The 14249-nt window shown below is 38.9% G+C and overlaps 1 protein-coding gene across 1 annotated transcript in view; it reads right to left on the minus strand.

The window, feature by feature from the left end:
• Window positions 1–14249, minus strand: part of MIPOL1 (mirror-image polydactyly 1) — a 195020-nt gene that overhangs the window by 137856 nt on the left and 42915 nt on the right. Inside the window, exons 8-10 of the mRNA XM_082318279.1 lie at window positions 4714–4808; window positions 1818–1953; window positions 734–839 (exon numbers count right to left, since the gene is read on the minus strand). Coding sequence (XP_082174405.1) covers window positions 734–839; window positions 1818–1953; window positions 4714–4808 — 337 coding nt within the window. The remainder of the gene's footprint in view (window positions 1–733; window positions 840–1817; window positions 1954–4713; window positions 4809–14249) is intronic.

Genomic DNA, 14249 nt, shown 5'->3' on the forward strand with positions numbered 1-14249 from the left:
CTCAAAGTATTTTTCATCCACTGGGTACACTGTACACACAGTCACTTTTCAATAATAAAAATACTCAGCTTCATTACTTTAGAAATCTCCAAAAATCGTAGAATACAAACTGTCTCCATTCTTGTATGTCTACCCAAAGAATAATTAACAGCAAACATAAGCATGCATTCGCTTTCAACTATAAACTTAAAAACCTTTCATTTTTGGAATTTGTATAAACTTCATTCACTGGAGACATACTATCATCAGACAAAAATTCATTCACTACCAAAAGAACAGATTTTTCAAGAAAAGTGCAGGTCTCTAGTCGAGGTGAATGCGCGACTATCTCCATACACGGGGAGGGGGAAGTATTGCTCTGAACGAGCTAAAACAATAAGTGGTATTTGAACTGCTGGTTGAAAGGTAGAGGCACTGGTAATCATTATTTCCCCTTGTTTGTTCAGGACCTTCCAACAAAACAAACAACCTTTTTGTGATTGGATTGACATGGTGTTAACAATGCATTTAATGCCCAAATCAGTATGAATACAGGTAAAGCTCCTGCTAATACCAGTACCAGGATGTTAAAGCCACCTATTTTCTAAGCAACTCTAAACAGCCACACATAAAAAAAAAGTCAAATCTTCCCTCCTTTAGCAAATAAAGCTAACATTCACTAGGCCACGTCATATAGCAACCGCGGGTACTATATGAACCATACAGCCATCTGTTAAACGCTTGCCTACTGTACCTGCAATCTTTTCTGCAATCTTAGCTTCTGTAGCTCTCTCTTGCAGTTCTAAGTCCAGTTTTATTGTCTTCAGCTCCTTGTCCTTTTCAGACAGCTTATCGTGAAGCTGAATTGAACAAATGGACAGTAAGATTCTTATCTGGCTGAAACAGTCAACCAGCACTTTTAACCACAACAAAATTTTAAATAATAGAGTCTTACCCCCAAAATACAAATACTAAGCAATACAACAGAAGTCCAATTAATTATATTTATTTAAAGGACAAATGTTAAAAATATATTTTTTTATCATCTGCTCCATCTTGCCCTGCGAGACAAGCAGCAGTGTGCGTGCCATTTTTATTTGGGATTCCCTTCTTCAGGTATCACCAGCTGTGGTCCTTCTCACTAAGGAAGTTCAGAATTACATGGAACTATAATGCAGGTGGTGTCTGCACGAATAGCCTATTTCCTACCAAAAGTACTAATGTCACAGCCTGAAGAGACTGTGGTGTAAATGCATAATTTTTCATGTGCATCGCCAGATAGAAAACTGATGTTCTTTCATGTGTTGAGGCCTTTCTTTTAACTGGGAATTCACTAAATCTGTTCTTGGACAGATATCTGAGCTTGCCACTGCATACTGAATGACACTTCATGGGAAGACTAGACTTTTCTATTGTTTAGGTGCATGCAACTGCTACTAACACTAGAAGCAATGCAGTGTGCAAGTAGGATGGAATTTTCTTCTCCTCAACAAAGAGGAGGTATCAGGGCACATTCATTATCTGGACCACATGTACAGAAGCATGAGCTCCAGATTCTGTTAATGAAATCCTGGCCTTGGTTTTGGTCCTCCTTGGTTTTCATCCATGATGCAAGAACCCATGTCGCTGATTAAAAAGGTCAAATGGTAGGATGAAAGATTTTTTTAATTCCAGAGAAGCAGTTGTTAAGCAGATACTAAGAATCCAAAATGACAAGAAAGCTATTGATTGGTGCACTAAAATAAATAACAAAACTAAATTAGGAACAGTTTAAAATGTATGTTTTGTAAGACAACCATAAAAGAGCAAATACTGTGATCTGAATATCTCAATTGTACCTCTTTATTTTTGGCCCTCAGAGTGTCCAATTCTTCTAAAAGGAATGCAGTTTCTGTTTTTCCACCTAAATCTGCAGCATCCTTCCATGAGGATATAAATTCAGGGAGCATCCTGTTAGCCTTTTTTTCTATGGTGCTGCATTTAGGAGAGTGAAAGAAAAAAAAAAAAAAAAAAAAAAAGAAAAAAATAATGCAAAACCAGTTTCTCCCCCCTTCTCCCCATAACAAAATACACAGAAATAAATTACTAAAATTTGTTAACAATTGCAAATGTATTAAATAGCCAGTAAAAGGGATGTCCTTCTATCACTTCTTAAATCTGTAATTCTGAAAAAAAAAACAAACTGTAAATCTGGAAGAGTAAATAAATATACTACAGTACTAAGGCATAAAACAGATTCATTTAAATTGGCTACGAAGCCTATAAACAGAAAAGACTTAAGGGAAGAGAATATTAAAAACCTGTGCTTAACATGGAGCAACAAAGTAATGAAACATTTGGGGATCAAACTGATGCTCAGGTTAAAAGAAACCAAATTCTTCAGTTGAATGGACAATTCCATATCAAGTGAAATGAAAACATCCTGAGGACAAGATCTAGCAGCTCATCTTGCAGAAATCTGTAAAATGATAGTGTTATTCTAAATATTATAACTGACAACAGGAATTCCATACTGTATAGCACTCAGAGTTTTAAGATAACTTATTTAGCCATAGACAGGGAAAAATAAGACAAGATTCAATGTCCTCAAACATTCTGTCTCAACGTAAAACTTTCATAAAACTCCTTGGCTATCTGTTGATACTCACAGATAACTCAGATCTCACTTGTAAGGTGGCAGCAAAATCAGTAGATGAATGGATTAGAAGGGGTATTAGCAAATATTTTTAACATTCACTTCCCTTAAGCGTTTTCTGTTTATAGGCTTCACAGCCAATGAGTCATAAGAAGTAGTCACAGAAAAGCTATACCTTCTGAACTCCTATTTCTACCGTGTACATTACTTTCATTATGTGTAATTCACATCCTTGAAAGAAAAGCAAAGTTATCTGTTGCTCCAAAGAGTCATTCTCTTAGGTAGACAGTTCTTTTTACTCAGCTACCCATTTCTTCACCTGCTTCCATTGGATTTGTTTTCTCTATGGTTCTTTAAGAAGGAAGTTAAGATCCGTACTCTGCAGGCAAACTATGGTACAACCTAAAGCACATCAAGTGTAGACTGCAGGGAGATTCACATCAAAAAAGTACTTATTTAGTGTAATATAACGTATATAGTGTATAGATGGGGTGGAAGAGTGCTTAAACTGCTTGTCTTCACTTTCAAGATCCTTCAAAGCTTATTTCATCTTTGCTCTGTCTAGCAAATTTCATTTAGTATTGTTTTGGACTGCAAGTGACAGATGCCTCTGGATACTATTGCCCAGACATTACAAACCTCAAGCATTTTCTGTGCATTTTCCATGTCCAGGAGATGCTTCCCAAGAACAAGTTTGAATATACCTCATCATCACCTTTCAATCCCTAAAATGTTTTCTTCCTGATGTCTAAAAGAAAACTTGACAAGTCACATTGATGGTACGCAAAGACCATCATCTACAATGCAAATCAACACAGACTCAACATTTCCTGGGTCCTTCTACATCAAGATATTTTCTCATCTTGTATTGTAATTGCAATCTATTTGGGGAAGGACAGATTTTGTGCAGTTTATATACTATCTACCACAATGAGGTTTTGGCCTATAGCTTTAGGATCTTACATGCAATATATTTTCATATGAGATGGTTCAACATGCTGACTGCTGTGGGAGGTTAATCTGGTTAAGACCAGCCTGATTGCCAGTGCGAGTGGCACCGGTGAAGGGTAGGAGCAACAATCTTTGGCTGACTCTGTGCTGGGATGTAGTTAAGCACTCAGGATGATATTTGGCTTTTAGTGCAGGATGCATTGCCCTAACAGCGTATCTCAGGCCCTAATGCAAAAAAAAAAAAAAGGCAACAAGCCAGATGGAAGAGTACTATGGTCTGGTTTTGGCCCAATGGGTCACCAATAGATTATGCTAAAGATAACAAAACCAGGTGTAGAATCTGCCAGACACGTGAAGAATTAAGAGTATATTTTTCAAAAGTACGTCATAGGACTCTGCAGCCTTAAACCCATTTTCAAAAACAACTCTGTCACTCTCAGTTAAGACTTAGGCTTCAGAATGTCTAAGTCACTCAAAACTGGTAGCATGTTCCCTAGTCAGCTGGGTATGCTTTCATATATTACGTCATATATAGCATGAATGTATATGTTTCTTAAGACTGCAGTGGAGGGCCACAGCTCAGTACGGAAATTAATGACAATAAATGACCAAAATTAATGACAGAAGAAAATCTTCAGAGTTTGTACTACACTTTTCAAACATATTTGCCCTTCTCCAGATTCCTGTCAGACTGCCTACAAGGTATTACAGCTCCTCATCTTTACTCTTCCGACTTCATCCAGACTTCACCCTGCTTCATTCCTGCTTCCTACTCACTCATCATACTTAGGGTACACCGTGCTGCTTGTGTGAAGCCACAGATACTACTAGACTTTTAGATCATCTTTTCTAATTCTGCCCAGTATGCATTTTTAAAATTCTGCAGAGAAATCACAATCACTGAAATACTCACAGTGTGTCACATAAGCCACTGCCACGATCATATTATCTATCGGTGCTAGAGAATACAGGGGTGAAATGCTGCATTCCACAAGGAAAGAAGGGCAGACATGGTGAGTCTAAGTAAAAAGCTGACTTACTGATTCTCAGTTAGGAGGTGAACTTCCCTATATTTATCCAAAAATCCATATGTATATTGTCTACAATTTGAATCTACAAAAACTGTAAATAGGGATATTTGTTTTTACCTTGATTCTTCCGGACTAGAATTACAGTCATTCAGGGCTCCTCTTCTTTGACTGGTCACGGACAAATCAGAAAGTTTCAGTGCTTCAGCTTCTGCCTGGATGAAAAATTCTGGGTTTTTTTGAGAATTCTGATGAAACTGAAACTCAACACAAGTACCTTCTTTTTCCTGTTCCAGAATGTGTGTTTCTAATTGGAAACAGAAGCAAACACATTTTTTCATTTGGAGAAAGAAACACAATCTTGAAATTTCTTGTTCAAAAATGGCTTGCGATATTCTTTGTAGCAGAAAGGAGAAAGTACTCTAGTTTCAGATTCACAGCTTCCTCATCCCATTAAGGAACGAAAGCTGTGTTACCTAGAGCATGGATGTAGGCGTTACGACCTATTTACTGGATTTTTCTTATGGAAATCTGAAAAATTAATCACCATTTCCTAATTCCTCTTCCCCTTAAAAAACTGCTTAAAATAATGTTGAGCCTAGGAAACTTTCTGCCTATCTTTCATAAAAATCAGCTCTACCCTAGTGAGACATGATTAATTTCTGCTGTAGCCAGGTAAATTTTCAGGTTGTGAACTAGACTCTTACTTATACTGAGGTCTTTTTCAAATCCTTTTTGGCTACAAAAGGAGTATCAGCCAGCTGTAATTAGCAACAACAAATTTAAGGCCCCATTATTCACTCCTGGAGAGTATAAGGTACAGGCTCATACAACTAAAGAACTTGAAGAATGCAAAGCACAAATTGTGCCAAAGGGAAAAATTATCTGATTAAAATGTTGAGTGTGATAGTTCTCTTAAGCTTGGCTACTAGATATTTTTAGGACATATTTCTGGTATCAAGGTATGTAAATGAAAGAAAGATCTACATACCATGAATGTTCTTTCATAAAGTAAGAACAAGTAAGTTTTAATTATAGAACTATATTAAAAAATGAGGAGGAAGAAGCCTAAAAAAGCTGCAAATGGAAAAAAGTGCATATATCCTTCATTCTTTCATTTAGATTAGTAGAGAACAAACACTGGAGCTTTTGCTCATTTAATAAAGTTAGTGTTTCCAAACATTTTGGATAAATTACACGGTATACATTCTTTGATCCAACTTATTACTTCCTCCTCAAGAATAGTAAGAAACTGCCTATACAGTTGCAATCATCTACAAACAACCTGAAAATACACATCAATCAGTATCAAAATGTCATGCTGCACGTACGACACAAAAGCACAAATTTTACGTAAAAACCACTGAAGACTGTCTCTAAAATCTGTTGCAATAGATTCCTCTTTTCTTGCAGAAGGAAAGACACAGCCAATGGCACAGGAAACATCCCGAGGGCAGAGAGATGACTTGTGGATTGGCTGGAGTCAGTTTAACAAGCTCCTGTACAAAGCTATGTGTTGCTACCTTGAGGAAAAAGTTACTGTACCCACTGCTGATCTGTATTCTCCTTATCTACTTCAGCACAAACCCACTTGAATCCACTCTCGCCATTCCTGTAAACTATAATCACTGATTTTTGTACTAGAGGAACAACAATCAACAGTGTATCAGAATCTTTGTTTCTGAGCAGTAATAAACATGTGGGGACCATAACTTGATAAAACATTCATTAACAAGTAGAACCTAAAACTACTTTCAGTACTGTGATTGAAATGTGTTCCTCAGATCACTTCACAGCTAATGCAGAAATTGAACACCGCCCACAGCCACCTGGATTCTTTGAGCAAATGTACACTGTTGTTCACTGGCTCAAAATCCTGCAGGTTTTTGAGCAGAGATTTCCTTTTAAGTGCTGCTACATTTTAAAACTGGATTCAACGTCTTGCTCCTCCTTACAGCAAGTAGCAAGGATCTCTAAAGAAACAGGCATGAAACAATTCCCTATGTATACTCTAAGAACCTGCCCCAACTTAGGAGTGGCAACATATAAGGGTAAAATTCTGAATCCTCTCCAGTTAGTACTATCTGAAAACTAACCTAGTCTGAATTTCAATACTTGCAAAGCTTTTTATAGGGAGGTATACACTTGGCTGAGATGTGTTTCCCATTTGATTTATATTATAAAGAACTGCATATCATCCTGTCCACTTCTCCCATTTCAAATGCAGTGTTCTCTATATATGTATATAGTTGCAAATTATGCTCTCACAAACTGAAGGGAAAGTGCAACGCTTCACTTGCCATAACAACTTTTCCTCCCCTTCTTCTCCAGGGCATCAACATTTTCTATAAGCCATATACATTTGAAGTGCCTCAGGTGAAGTGCGTTGCATTCTGTGGAAGAATTCAAGCACAACATATCTGTTGCAATAACCAGTGACTGTATTGCCATGAAACTTTGTTCCTTGTTTAGCATTACTGCACTCTCCTCTGGCCCACACTATATGAAAGAATTGGAGAAAAAAACCCTTCTCACTCCAGAATACTAAGAAGCTTACATGACGTTAGCTGTTGCAGTTACACTGGGACAAGTCAAAAAAGGGATTCTACCCCTTTAGCACGAGAGTAATCAACTGAATAAGCTTTTCTTCTTTTCACAGTTCCTGTTTTTTGAATTTGCTGGTTTTAGTGCCAGGACTTTAAAAAGAGTTCACAGAATTGTTGCAGTTGGAAAGGATCACTGGAGATCATCTAGTCTAGCCCCCCTGCTCAAGCAGGGTCACCTGGAGCAGGTTGCCCAGGACTATATCCAGATGGCTTTTGAACAGCTCCACAAGCTGAGACTCAACAACCTCCCTGGGCACCCTGTGCCAGTGTTTGATCACCCTCATAGTAAAAAATTCTTTCCTTATATTCAGATGGAATTTCATGTTTTAATTTGTGCTCATTGACTCTTGTCCTGTCAATGGGTACTACCAAAAAGAGTCTGGCTTCTTCCTTCCCTCCCATCAGGTATTATTCATATTGAGAAGATCCACTCCCCTAAGCCTTCCCTTCTCGAGGCTCAGTCTCAGCCTCTCCTCATGCATAAGATGCTCCATTTCCTTTGTGGTTCTTTGCTGGACTTGCTCCAGTAAGTCCATCTCTGTCTTGTACTAGGGAGCTCAGAATTGGACTTGATGTGACCACACCAGTGCTGAGCAGAAAGGATGGATCACTTCCCTTCACCTGCTGGCAATGTTCTTCCTAATGCAGCTCAGGATGCTGTTGGCCATCCTTGCCACGAGGGCGCATTGCTGGCTTATGCTCAACTTGCTGTCCACTAGGATCCTGACCCCTTTCTGCAGAGCTGCTTTCTAGCCAGTTGGCACCCAGCATGTACAGTTACATGGGATTATTCCTGCCCAGGTGCAGGGATTCACATTTCCCTTGCTGAACTTCATAAGGTTCCTCTCTGCCCAATTCTCCAGCCTGTCAAGGTCCCTCTGAATGGTAGCATAGCCCTCTAGCATATCAACTACTCCTCACAGTTTTCTATCATCAGCAAACTTGCTGAGGGTATACTCTGCTCCACCATCCGGATCATTAATGAAGCCATTGAATAGGACTGGATCCATTTTTGACTCTGGGAGTACACCACAAATGACTTGCCTCCTACTGGACTTTGTGCCACTGATCACCACCCTCTGGGCACAGACATTCAGCCACTTTTCAGTCAACCTCACTGTTTACTTATTTAACCCATACTTTGCTTCTCTATTAGGATGCTATGGGACACAGTGGAAAGCCTTACCAAAGTCAAGGAGAACAACAGCCTGCTTGATCCATGCTTGAATTCCTGCTTGTCAGGATTACCATTTTTGAGCTTGAATAAGGTGATTCTTGAATATCAACCAGCTCCCTTTGATCCCTCTTCTCTCTAGTACTGTATCCCATGGGATTCTTCCAAGCTGCTCTCTGAGGAGGCCAAAATCTATTCTCCTGAACTCCACAGCTGAGGTCCTGCTTTTTGTCCTGCTCCCTCCTCTCAGGATCCTGAACTCCACCACCTTGTGGTAACTGCAGTCAAGGCTGCCCCTGACTTTGACACCCACAACCAGTTCTTCCTTGTTTGTAAGTATCAGACTCCAGCAGAGCACCTCTCCTCGTTGGCATCTCAATCATTTGTGTCAGGAAGCTGTCATCAATGGACTCCAGAAACCTCCTAGATCACTTGTGCCCTGCTGGTGTCCTTCCATCAGATTATCAGCATCGTTGTAGTCCCCAGTGGGGACCAGGACCTGTGAACATGAGTTTTCTTCCAGTTCTCTGAAAAAGGCCTCATCTGCTTCACCCAGTTCTCCTCCATGCCCTTCCCTCTTGCTGGCAGGATCAAGGATACCACCACCCGGGTCCCCACACCCTTGACCATCACCCCCAGAGCCATACAGTCACATATAATACTTCCCAGGTCACCCCAACAGTATCACTGGTGCCTACATGGAAGAGCAGCAGGTGGTAACAGAGGGTCAGAGGAGCCTCAGCAGCCTCTCTATAACATCCTGAATATGAGCTCCCAACAGGCAGCAAAGCTCTCTAGATGACAGGTCAAGTCAGCAGATAGATTTTTTTTTTTTTTTTTTTTTTTTTTTTAAAAAAACAGAATAAAGTAAACCTGTCTGCATGATGAGGTAAACATCTGCATTAGCAGCTAAACTTCAGGCTAAATCCTTAGGCCATGTCAAGATATAGATTTCTATGCCTTCAACTGTAAGTTACGGCAGCTGGAAAAAAAAGAATTTAGAATTGAAGTAAACCTGTGTTGGCATTTATTAATGCTAATGCTGCTTCTCTAAGCCACGTACATTTGCAGCACACCTTTTCATCCAGATTCAATTCCCTCACGCACATGGGTAAGACTAAGGAGCATCACAGCAAGCCTGTAAGTGGCATTCCTGGAAACGTCAGGCGAAACACAGAGGATCTGTTTGTTTTCCCTACTGGCTTTGTAAGCGAGAAGATGATGGCAGCCTCCTCCACTCAGAATTGGAAACACTCTGCCCAAGAGCATTAAGGTTAGAGGCTTTTACTTGTTTAATAAAGCCGTAATGCATTTTTTTGGTCAACATGCTAAATCTGTTAGTAGAATGCTTTGAGGAAGACATTTTGAACACTGTCATATCAATGGGCATAGCGATTCTTTTACTTTTAAAACCACTTTATTCTCCATATAGCCCATGACTCCCACCCCAAATAATTTAGGCCTTGGTACATGGTAGCTTCTTGTCTTGCTGTCAAACTAAGTAGTGATGTTAATCAATGCACTTCAGTGCTTTTCCTCATGCCTCCTGCAAATTGTACTGTGCACTAATTATCAATGCTGCAGAGACACACTGGGGAGTAAGTAGCATTTGCAATAATCAGGCTGCACAAGGAACATCAGAGAAAGGGTAAGACAGCCTTGCAAGCTTTGGAAAAAATGCTGCAGTTTTCATTAGGTGGTATCACCACCATTGATTCTGGTTCTTGAGTATACTAAACAACTTATTTTCCATATAAAATAGAACAAGTTCAGTAACCCAGATTAATATTTCACTATAGGGAGAAGCTGAACAGCTGATCGTCTGTATGTATTTATCTTGAATGAATAGCTCGTTCACATTGAGGGAAAGAAAGGCAAATGTTAGGAAGAAGGAATATAAAGACACTAGAATTAAAGCTGGGAATTGATTGTGAAGGACGTAAGGAGAAGATAATGCTATCACGGCTTGAAATAGCAAAGGCAAAGCAGAATTCAATGTTATTAAGCTGGGAGTGGTTAAAAAGCCAAGTAAAAACATTGAACCTAACACATTTTGCAGGCAGGCACTATTTCTCATAGCTGCTTCTTAGAAGTGGGGGATTGGCATTGAAATCAGGGAAAACGCAGCATTAGCGAATCCTGTACCGACACTCATAATACGGAAAGAAGTGTTGAAGATGTAAGTGCGGATTCACCTGGCAGGCTAAGGAGGCAGTAGCTTCCCTTGTGCACCACTCGCCATATTCAGCAGTCCCGTCATCCAGCAGAAGCTGGTGGGGCACCTCCTTCCCCCTGTTTGCAGTCTTTCAGCACCCCACACGCCAAACCACACTGATCAGCTCAGAGGTTTGCAGGGGATTTCTGAGGAATAACAATAAAAGGAAAACAAACAAAAACCTATGGAACACACACGCAGCACTGCCACATACACGGCTGGCTACAGATCTGCTTGCAGATGATTATGGGGACACTGGAAGCCCTTGTTGGTGCTCCAAACAGGCTTCAAGTGTAATAGTACTTACCACTTGCTACCTATAGCTTCATAGTATGTGTTTTAAGCTGGTCTGTAGCACTGACAATGCATGTCCTCAACTGCCTGCAAAAGACTGCATGAATGAACCCCTAAGGGAACGGCAGTAAGAGGCAGAATAGGAAAAAGAGCAAAACCAGGAAGGAAGAGAATGAGCCATACGCGCTCTGGGAGCATAAGCAAAGCTGACTGCAAACTCAGTAGATTACTCTTTCTACGTGACACTGTCAGACTAAAACCATTTGAACAAAATATTGTCCTACATTTGAGGAACTTACTGCAACCTCAATTACTAAAAGGCCCCAAAAATTCAGATTGACAAACTCTAATTTACTGTTAATCATGTATATTTTTCTCAGTCTAAACAACAACGCAGCTTCAATTTCTGTGGGTTTTTTTTTGTTGTTTTGTTTGTTTGTTTTTTGTATTTGTACAATACCAAAACCTTTGAATTTCAAACAGCAAGGGGGAATATTCACTATCCAACAAAACTATCAAAGCAAAGAGCCAGCCCACCCCATACCAAATTAGTCTATTCCCACTGGAATAAAAGAACACACTTAATACAGTTTAAAAATACTTGCTCCTGCCCCTACCTGCAAACCACACATCTACCTCAACTCACTGCAATAACTGTCAAGTGTGTAACAGCAGTACTCAAGAACTTCATCTTCTTTTTATTTTCACTAGACTAATTGCTATTCTTTATTATTGACTTTCAAATTATCTAGGTTTTTTGTACGTTAATAATATTACAAACATTTCTGAAAAGATAATTTTTGGGCATGTGTGTATGACAATGCATGCACACACACCTGCAAGTGTTCTAACAAGGTGTTAGGACAAGACAGTTGCTGCATTAATAAAAAGCAATTTCTAATAGTTTCATGTGAAAAATGGATTATGGAATTGTCTTAAGTTCATACCATCTAATGCCACCGGACCTGAATTCTTACATATATGTAATAAATAAACAGAAAATAAATATTTAAGTCTAATGAAAAACTTTATCCTGATAGCCACTAACTTTTCAAGCTATGCAAATGAAATTAGTACTATAGCCTAATATTCCTTCATGAGCTGAAAATGATGAGTCAGCCTTTTTGTCAAAGACAAACATTCATTCACTCAGCTGCATAACTACTGGAACTTCTACCAAACAGAATGACTGTGAAAGACTCAGATTGCTCAACAATTCACCCCTTACTGAATGATTAAAAGGCATAAATCCTGAAAATGAATGGGAAACCAAAATTAAAGGATTTTATAAGCATAAATATGCGAAGAAAGAAAATGAGGCTGGTGGACGAAATCTTATCCTATTGCCTGGCAAAAATGGAAAGAAGAGAGTTGGTTTAGGTTTTATGCACTTTCAGAACGCCTGTTATTTCCTTTTCCATTTGTATTTGAGCTGACACAGATGCAACATACATGATTCACATGCATATCTCAAGCGGTGTTCATTATTTTCGACTTTTTCCTCACTATTTTATCTTTCCCACAATCTGCAAACAAGTTTTCAGAGTTAATCCCAAGAAAAGATGCTGTACTTAATTTTCAAGAAGAAAGTAATTCCTGTTTCTGGAAAACAATTACAACAGCTCAGTACAAAAAGTACAAGGTCAATATACATTTCTCCAAAACAAACAAACAAGAAAAAGTGCAGCTTTACTCATCTTTGGACTTACTACAGATTTACTTACGTTAGCAATTATTTAGGCCCCTTCAGTGCAGTCTAGTATACTGAGAACCAATAACCTGCAACTAACAGCAAATGGTTGTCCCTTCATGACACACTTTTTCTAACATTTAAACAAAACTGGGCAAACTTTAAGATGATTATTCAGTAGGACTCTAAGATCTCACTAAATCACTTCTCTAGCATGGCAGAATGGCAGTCACAGGAACCTGATAACAAGTGAAGACTGAGCTCAGAGTAGTTTTGTAATACAAAGCTAATTCCTTTTATTTCTCAGTGCTCTGCCCAGCCAAAATGATGCATATAACCAGCCAAGCCCTTGGCAGTGACAAAGAGGAAATCACCACGTAGATGCATTGTATGCTCAGTGCCTCAATGATACACAACTGTGGACCCTGCTGAGAGCACCATGGGTCAACTCAGAAGAATGAGGACTATCAACTTACTTTTAAGTAACTCTTACGCAGAAAGGTCCCAGATTTTACACTGAGATAGGATATCTGCTCTTATTTTAAGAGACAAATGACAGAGGCTCACTGAAATAAGCCTTGAAAACAACATTTTCTGGAAACTCTCACAGACATTTTACAAGGGACGCATAAGCACTGTGACAGTCATTTTAAAGCCACTGTGATTGAGGCACACAGTACCGAAGTAACTGGATTGAGGTCATTGAGTGAGCCATGGCAGAAGTAAAACTGCAGAGGTCTAAGGTGCTGTATCCATACTGTATCTTGGAGCTTGTGCTACCCCACGGGCGGCCCTTCCTGCTCCTGCTTCTTCCTCAGAGACCTCAGATTCTTCTCTCTTCTGTCAGAGAGGCTTTAGCAACTCATTTCAATTGGTCTTCAAGAAAAAAAATATCATTTTTACTTATGAATGATAACATAACATTTACACAATCAAAAAATCAAGAGAAATTTCAAATAACTAGATTGGTATCCTTTCACACTCCTTTATGATGATAATTTTCATTCACATGACAGACAGTATTTCTATATTAGAAGACAGACATGCAGTGTACAGTATATACAAACTTCCTGTAATTTCAATAGTAGGCAGAAGAAATGGAATAACTTTTTTTTTTTTTTACATTGACTGTTGTTCTAATACAGAAAACTTCTGAACAATTAAAACTGTTTTAGAAGTCAGTCAGGTTAAACAGAACAACATAATTCAAGTGCTTGATCTCTGGCTACAGTTCAGCATTTAAGTTGCCCAAAATCATGATCAAAGAGAACAATGTATTCTTATTGGAACTTTATTGAGAAAGTTCTCTGCAAATGAAGTAAGAATAACCTAAGTTATATTTTGCATTAATGTCTTAGTTTGCTCTGTATCCCATGACACACACACACACACAAAAAAAAAAGGCTTGAAAATATTTTGTCTGCTAAAACACAGACAAAACTCAGAAGTTTAATGGTTCCTTTTTTTATTCCTTAAAGAAATCTAAAGAGAACAGTGGATTCACTCTGTGTTAGCAATTTAAGCAGGGGGACATCTGTGTTACTTTGAATGCTTCTTTATTCACCTGTACTTGTGTGGAACCCTGGCAACACCCTTCATAAAGAAAGAAATTGAGAAGGAGATTAAGAACAGTTGGAGTTATTCTGGCAAAGGCATTTTTTTTTTTTTTTACAATTC

This window comes from Platalea leucorodia, assembly GCF_965183815.1.
Source record: "Platalea leucorodia genome assembly, chromosome: 7".
Lineage (NCBI taxonomy): Eukaryota > Metazoa > Chordata > Aves > Pelecaniformes > Threskiornithidae > Platalea > Platalea leucorodia.